Raw genomic sequence first — 8,360 nt, 5'->3', positions numbered from 1 at the left:
ACCAAGTGAACAAAACCAAGGCCCCGCCCTCCTGGAGCTCACCGGGGAAACGCCCCCCTTCCAGGCTCCTCCCTCAGTGCCCTAGACGCAGCTGGGGGAGGCAGGTCTGCCCTTCTAGCTTAAGTATTCTAGATAACCCCCCAAGTCAACTGTAAGTTCGTTGAAGACAGGTTCAATCTTCAGCTCGTATTTCTGAGGATCTAGAAACAGCAAAGCACTCTTCTCGGGCCCCAAAGATAAAACCTCGCCCTCTTGAGAGGCCCAGTCTTGCAGTGGAGGGGCTGGGGGAGGTGACAACTATGCTCGTTAAGATTGGCTACAAGACAGGCGGGGCCAAGTGCTACTTTGGTGCTCCTCACATAGAGGATTGATGTTTGGGAGGTGAATCATCTTTTTGTGGATCCCATTACTGTACTAGCAAAGGGCAGACTGGACACACACAGGCACTTATAGCTGGTTTCCTTTCCTTCTGCTTCACATTTGTTCTGCCCACAGGCAGGGAAGATTGAACCTCACCCACAGGGCTCTGGGCCAACTAGCGGAATGGGTAGCTGACTCCTCAGAGGCACTCAGGGCTGGGCTAGCAGGGTCGTGGCAGTTGTTTTGCTGATGAACATCAGGCACATGATCAAACCCTTTGGGTGCCCCAGGCAAGAGGACTATACACTTGGAAGCATTTCCTGTGAGACGAGGAAGGGCCAGTACCCTCAGAGACAGACAGCCTCTGTATGCTCAGTTCTGCTTCTCAGAAGCTATGAGCTTCTCCCACGAAACTGTTGTCTGGAGCTGCCCTTTCATAACTTGTCCTGTCTGCTCACTTCCTTTAGCTTGGTTGGGGAACTCCAGAGCCCCACGTCAGAGTTCAGGGTGTGCCTTAGGAGCTTCAGCACCTCTGTGGTGAAAGTAGAGTTGGCCTGTGACTGGGGCTGCAGGCCATCAGCTTCCCAGGCTTCATTGCAGGCTGTTCCCAACAAAGCAAGCCCTGATCTCCACCGGATCCCTGCAAGGCCTCCACTAGCCACCAGGAGGCAGTAGCCCAGGCACTTTCCACTACCCCTTGCAGCAAGTCTGAGCAGAGCTGATCACCTAGCCGTCTGCCTCACCCATGCCCCACTCCCAGTCCTATCTCCCAATAGCACATATTCTCCTCTCATGAGCCCAGACTTGGCCTTTGTCTCCTCCTGCCTTCCTCTGTCCAAAGAATTCCTACAGAAGCACTTTAACTCTCCCTTAGTAAATTCCAGAGAATGTTTCCCCAAACTTGGGAAACTAAAGCATAGACCATCCCCTCCTTCCCTACCTCTTCATGCTCCAAAGCCCTTGTTAGTTCTCTGAGGCAGTGGTTAGATCCTCTAATTCAGATGACAAATGGAGAACACACATGCAATGTAAGATGCTCTGCAAACCCTGCCACCAGCCATCTCCCCCCCTCTGAAGGCACTGATGCTGTGCCCAATCCCTGGCCACTCACAGCCTAGTTAGGGCTGCCCCTGCAGGACTTGCCATGACTGAGGGACCAGCTAGCCTCAAGCCACCCTGAGTCAGCTTCGCTGTTTCCTCTAGAGCCAGGAAATGCGGTCCTCTTCAGGTGAGCAAAGGCAGAAAATGCCTAATGAACCCCACTGCATAAAAAGAGCCTGCCAGCAGTCTGCCCTCTGTTCCCACCCCCCACCTTCACAGGTGCCATCTCAGCATCCAATATGCTCTAAGTTATATCCCTTTCACCACCACCCAGCCAAACAGCTGTTCAGACAATTCCCTGATCAAACAACACTGCCTTCTTCAGTTTAAATTTTATTTTACAAAAAGAGAAATAAACTGATAGGCAGTTATACTGACTTACAATTGTTCTGTTTGCTTTTTTAAAAAAGTGACATGAAACACAAGTAAAAATAAATACGTCATAGAAACAGCCAGTTGCCCAGTCTCTGGGGCAGGAGCACCTGCCCTGCTGAGAGAGGAGGGAAGCCCATGATCACACCAGCAGCTGGAACACCCAGCTACAGATGTTCCTCAAAGCCAGGCGCAGGTCCCAGGCCTCAGGGGGTGTCCTGAAGAAAGAAGATGGAAAACCAAAGCCAGGTGCCAGGTCCCTGGGGCCACCTCATCTCTCCCCCACCCCACTCCTCCTGGCAGCAGTGTGGCCTTAGTGGTTATCCATTGTGACCCCCTCAACCCACCTGGACCCCCTTCCCCGACCCCTCTGGAGAGGGTACAGGAAAAAAACAGTCTTGGGCGGGCTGAGGGGATTCTTCTGGTGAGTCCCCAGCCCACCCTGAGTAACACAACCAGATAACAATTTACACCCACGTGCACAAGGGCATGCGTGTGCACACATACACTCTCTCACACACACACACACACACACACACACACACACACACACACACACACACACACACACAAACCTGGGCTGAGCTCTCTTCCAGGGGAGGGCCCTGGGTCAGGTCACAGTATGAGGTCCCCTCTTTTCTGATTATTATCCCAGTAGTGGTAACAGAGAGTACCCAAATCACTCCCAGCCCCCAGCCTTACAGACTCTGCAGCCTGTCTAGCTACCTCTCTCCAATGCACTAGATTACTATATCAAATAGACCTCTGAGAGAGGAAAGGAGCAGACTAAGGTCCCTGAAGAGCAAAGAAGTTGGACACTGCCTGCTCAGGAAGTTCATCGTAAGACTCGGGTATTCATAAAAGGCCTAGGGCCAAGCCAGTGGCACAGAACAGACATTAAGGGGTCACAGTGGAATACACAGGACAGCAGAGAAGAGTCAGTAGGAGGGAAATAGAGTCTGAAGGTGACTGATGGAGAGCATAACCTTCTCAGGCAGACCTTGAGGTGTGGATTTCTTGGGAACAGTCAGCAGAGGGCCAGAAAGTCTCTTGGGGAACTAATGGGGGAAGGAGCTCTTCTCTCAGGAGTTTTGATGGGGGAAGAGTCACTGAGTTGGGTGCATAGGAGGCCATGGCTCAGAAAGGAGAGACTGGTCTTCTGTGGAATCACAGGGAACTGGGAAGCACAAGGGGGTCATGGCCAGGAACACTAGGAACAAGGAATGTAAAGCCCCAGAAGACCTTCCCCATGGGATGAGGACTCAGTTCCAGAGCAATGCCAGGCATGAACAGACAAGCAGAGAGCCTTGCTCTGCTGAGTGCTTTGGGAGTGACAGTCCTACCCAGACGGCTAAAGTTTGGTTGAGTGTTTCAACCTATCAGCAAAATATTACCCCAACGATTTGCTTCATGTCCTGGAGTGGGAAATTTTCATATTTAGTTGTGAATCACAAGTATATAGTGATTCCACACACTAATTCCTAGGGAATAGAGTTCCAAGGACCAGAGACATCCTTAAGTCAAAAGATGCTTAAGAAGCATAACTCAAGGGGGTGAAAACTTTGCAGATATCTAATCTGAAGAAAAATATCTGGATCCAACATGGTTCACTTACTTTCTCAATTAAATGGCTAATCTGTCTCTGTTGAATTTTTATCTACAAAGGTACTGAGAAAAGGGAATAAAGCATTATTACAAATGGTAATCCTGAATTATTAAATTGTACTATATTCCCTAGGCTGAGGATTTAGGCTAAACCAGACAGATGGGGCTTGAAAGGCCCTTGAAAACATTCTATGGAAGACAGTAGCGAGGCAAGATACCTAGACCTGATCTTCTGCCCTCCCCCTTATCACCATCCTTCCCTTACTCAGGCCTGGACGGTGCGTGGACATCAACACCAAGTGTTTCTGATCAAAGGAACTGTAAAACATGGTTCTTGGGCTCTGAGACATTTCCTGCTACCCTTACACATATGCTTATGTTTGGTGTGCATGCACGCTTGCCTACCAGCACACAGAAAGAGACGACAGAAAAGTCAAAGTATTTTCAGGTTCAATAAAAAAAAACAACAACAAAACAAACCATGGAACCAGTAGCACTCTTAATTTCCCATGATCCCAGCCCTACCCCCTTACACAATATAAGCTGCACATATCAAAGAAAATCTTGTCTAGCCAGGTCAGCCTCCCAAAACTATGGCCTCTCCTGAGTTGAAGCAAGACCCAGCCCATGGAACCACTGGGTAGAGAGCAGGCACATGCTGCCACTCACAACACCCATTACTTCCCGGTACCTTCAAAAGCCCATCCCTTCAGTGACTGGTTTTGGTTCCTTGCTGGGATAGTTTCTGGATTCTCAGAGCTTGCTGCTGTGATTTCCTAGAGGTGAACATAGAAATATCCCTCCTTCCACACACACACACACACACACACACACACACACACACAATTTCTGGGATCCCAGTGCTCTGGAGCCTTAGAGGCATCAGTTGTAACCCAGGTTGTGAGTGTGCTCTGCAAATCAGAGATCCAGGCTAGCTTACTCCCATTAACCAGCCTCAACCTGAGAGCCCACTCTAACTGAGTCCCTTCATCATTCATTCTTGGGATGCATCTGAAAGAGAAAGCACTGGTTGGAACTGCTGTTTTTAAATTATTAAAATAATTTGCATAGCTAAATTGTAGGTCTAAGGCTTCTATAAGTAGGAGAGTTAAATGTCTGACAGGGTGCTTATGAAAATACAGAAAGCAAGCTCCCTAAGTTCCACTTTTGGTGTAACTGAACAGTGCACACACACACACACACACACACACACACACACACACACCCATCCATCAGCCATCTCCTTGTCTCTTCTCTGGGGATAATATGCCAGAGTGTGCTAAGACTCCCCAACAATGGAAACAGGCTGGTCAGAAGAGCTGCAGAAGCAAGCAGATACTACTAGGGGTGAGCTGGCTAAGTTGCCTCCAGGGCTTGGCAGAGGCAGGTGCAGCAGCTGCCCAGTGAGGAGGGACCCATGGGTAGGTGGTAAAGCTCTAAAGCCAGACAGGGTTTGTTCATCATAAAGAACTGCCCAGCAAGGTCTTAGCAGCAGGGGGGAAAAAGGCAATATGAAGACAACCAGTGTTTATGCTTAACGCCTAGATGCCCCCTCGCCCCTGGCGGAGACCCAGAATGACTGATGTATTCTTTTAAGACGATTTAAGTCTCCTACAGAGGAAGGGCTCCTCCATGTTCCTTCAAAGAGGATGGAGGTAGCAGACACCAGGCCCACAATGATCATCCGATACGTTGAGGAAGCCAAGACATTTCCCAATAGGAAATCAACAGTCTGTTCCCTCAACCCAGCAGCCACCTATACACAGCTTCACTAGTCAGCATAGAGAGCCTGTCCCTAAGGTCATCCCAGGAGGACACAGCTCCAAATTTGGGGTCACTTACTTCCCAATTGCAAACTCCATGATCCTAAATTTCAAGCACTGTGGAATGAGTCTCACCATCACTAACTATCCAGTCACAGGATTCCCTGATCTTCCTGAGGGGCCATTTCCTGAAAACATAGTTGTTTAGTGTAAACCTTGGTCAAGCCTAACTTTCTTTCCTTGGTCAATTCACCATCTACCCAGGATTTATTCACCAGCAGCTATGGGGTCTGAGATATCTTAAAATTTCCCTTCCCATCTCCTACCCTCCTTACCCTAACCTCCCCTCCCACCCCCCCAAAAAAGAACCAAGACACATGAAAAGTCCAAATAATAAATAATTGCCCTTAAGAAATAAATTAACATGGAGCTCTCTAATGGAGAAGGAAAAGGAAAGGCCACCAGAACAGGCAGCTGGGGGCTCAGTTCCAACCTTGTGAAGAATGTTTTTTCTGGCCACAACTCCATGACCTCCCACTCACACACTGCAATGCTTCTCCCTCCCAGTCTCTGCACACAGACAATCTCACACCCCAGAAAGGGAGATCTGCTCAGAGACAGCCACTGGGGAAAGAGACACAGATTGGTAATGCCCATTTTCTCTAATAATTTCCCCCAAATTTTAAAACAAGTCTGGCTCTGATAACCAGGGACGTGGGTTAGCTGGGCCTTGTCTTCACCCAAGTAGAAGGAAACTTGTGGTTTCCATGGCTCTTCTCCTGGGCTCACCCTGATGTTCATACTAATAGTTGCCATGAACCACCACACTCTGATTTCCATTTTACAAAAGATAAATTCATTTCTTAGTTTCCCCTTTAGTCCCTCCCTCCCTCCCTTCCCACCCGCCTTCACCCCTGCTCTGTTACATACATGTAAGTACAAACATAAACACACACGCACAGGCACACACACACATACCTGGTCTGCTTCTTTCCCACCCCCTAAAAGGATTCCACTTCACGTGGAATCTCAGTCTGCCTACCCTTCTTCTCTTACCCTCCCTCCCTCCCCTTCCCTCTCCAGGCCAAGCTAAATCACCCAGTAAGGCAGCTCTCTCGGGAGAGAATGTTCCCAAAGACAGAAATGGGATGTGAGCATCTACCCTCAGATGGGCAAGCAAGCAAGCAGACAGCATAAGCAAGGCAGGCAGGAAGAGAGGCAGACTGCCCTGCCTCTCCATTCCTGTTTTAGGTCCCTGATTTCCCACTATTGCTGCTCTGTTGGATTATTTTTGCCTCTTTTGTTAAACAGCAACAGAGCCCTGCCACCTGTGGTCAACCACCCTTCTTTGTCCTCTTCCTTTTCCCTCCTGCCAAGTGCCCTATTCTCAGAAAGCCCAGATTGCTGCCTTCCATCTTGGTGGGCAACCTGCTGGGGCCCCGAGTGAGCTGCAGAGGGGCTCCCCAGCTATTTCCCAGTGACCTCTATTACATCATCGTCCTTATCCTCATCATCATTGGAGCTGAACCCCACCTCAGCAACCTCATGAGAGTCAAATGGAGGCACCTGGGACCGGAGAAGGCCGCCAGCTGGGTAGCCTGCATGTGGGGATATGTAGCCTGGGTAGACAGACATGCCCCGTGAAAGGTTGCTGGGCAAGACAGGGGAAGGAAAAGGCGCAAACATCCTCGGCTCGGACAGGAGTGGCTGTGAGAATGGGAGTGAGTAGCTGGGTAGTATCCCTGGTACAGAGGGGTTGAGCATGAAGGAGGGGTTGCTGGCAGTGACTGAGGTAGCCGTGGAAGAGGAACTGACGGGGCCTGCTGGCACCAGAGGGTCAGTAGTCACTGGAAACACCAGGCGGGCATCTGCCAGCAAATTGGACAGCTGGTAGTAGGAGGGGGTACTGCCCATAAACAGGGAATTCTCCCCAGCCTGGGAGGTGAAGGGTGGGGTGAGGTTATGGTTTAAGGAGACGGGTGGCATGGCAAACCCGCCAGAAACTGGATACCCGTGTTCATACGGCTGCACGGGGGCTGGCAGATGGCCCTTCCTGGACCGCCGGCGGGCTGACTCCTGGGCAGCAGGTGGTGTGGCCAACTTTCGCTTGTGGCCCCTTAAGTCCAACACTGGGTGCCTGTCACCACAGGGCTGGCCGGTCACCAAGAGGGAACTATTGAGGCAATGACCCCCATGTCTAGGTTCAGTCCCAAGAGCTGTCCCAGGAACAGCACTGCTGTCCACAAGTTGAGCTGGGGGGCCAGGCAGGGCAGCATTGGAGCTTGGGGAGCTCTGACGGGATTCCCGGGCAGCAGCCACATCTGCATACTGCTGGAGCTCACTGATGATCTCCGGGCTGTCTGGAGAGACAGGCCTGGCCAGCCCCTCAGGGTCGGGGGCTTTGGGTGATGAGGCACTGTGTCTGCCGTTGCTTGTAGACTCGAGAGAAGGCCCCTGGGAACCTGGGGATGAAATGTAGGTAACTGAGAACCAGAATGGTCAGGGAGAGAAGGCGGGTGTAAGACAAGATTCCATTAAAAAAAAAAATCCTGTCCTGTGGTCCCCCAAATTCAAATAGTTCGATGTGCAAACAACATCACCCAGTCAATTTTTCCCAATCACAAAGAAAGAAGTCCTTTGATCTAGGAAACAAGTCTATCCATGCAAAGACATGTAACTTCTCTGTACCCCAGTTCCCTGTAAAACTCCACCAAGGTGGATCCTATGAAATAAAGGATATGAAATGCTGAAAGATATTCTTTTAGTCACACTCCTTCTGGGGGCAAAGATGGTCAGTGACCAGGATGGGAGAAAAGAGGAAAATGAAGTTCAAAAAGCAGTCCATCCTGGTTAAAAACAAAACAAAATCCATGGCCATGAAAGTGAATAGGGCAACTGGGAAATCTGAAAATGGCCTGACTAGTAGGGAATATTATGGGATTGTTAACTTTTTTTAGTGCGATAATGGTTTTGTGACTAGGAGGAGTATGTCCTTAATCTTAGCAAATGTGTGCTGAAATATTTAGGGATGAAATGACATGATGTCTTCAACTTACAAATAGTTCAAATAATAGGAAGGAGGAGAGAGAAGAAAGTTTATGAGAATGATAACAGTCATTGGATCTAGCTGTAGGATACATGGGTGCTCACAGTGCTGTT

The 8,360-nt window shown here is 49.6% G+C and overlaps 1 protein-coding gene across 7 annotated transcripts in view; it reads right to left on the bottom strand.

Moving 5' to 3' along the window:
* Positions 1 to 1,781: 1,781 nt before the first annotated feature.
* The window catches only part of RAD54L2 (RAD54 like 2), a 92,040-nt gene continuing 85,461 nt past the window's right edge, over positions 1,782 to 8,360 (bottom strand). For all 7 annotated transcript variants that reach the window (XM_027120946.1, XM_027120945.1, XM_027120951.1 and 4 more), the window contains one exon: positions 1,782 to 7,663. In XM_027120946.1, the coding sequence (XP_026976747.1) occupies positions 6,669 to 7,663 (995 nt within the window). In that variant the 3' untranslated portion in view covers positions 1,782 to 6,668. The remainder of the gene's footprint in view (positions 7,664 to 8,360) is intronic.

This window comes from Aethalodelphis obliquidens, unplaced genomic scaffold, assembly GCF_003676395.1.
Source record: "Aethalodelphis obliquidens isolate GAN/ISIS:26980383/991018 unplaced genomic scaffold, ASM367639v1 scaffold22, whole genome shotgun sequence".
NCBI classification, from domain to species: Eukaryota; Metazoa; Chordata; class Mammalia; order Artiodactyla; family Delphinidae; genus Aethalodelphis; species Aethalodelphis obliquidens.
Note: the sequence above shows the minus strand (reverse complement) of the source record. Positions and strands in the feature narration are given on the sequence as shown.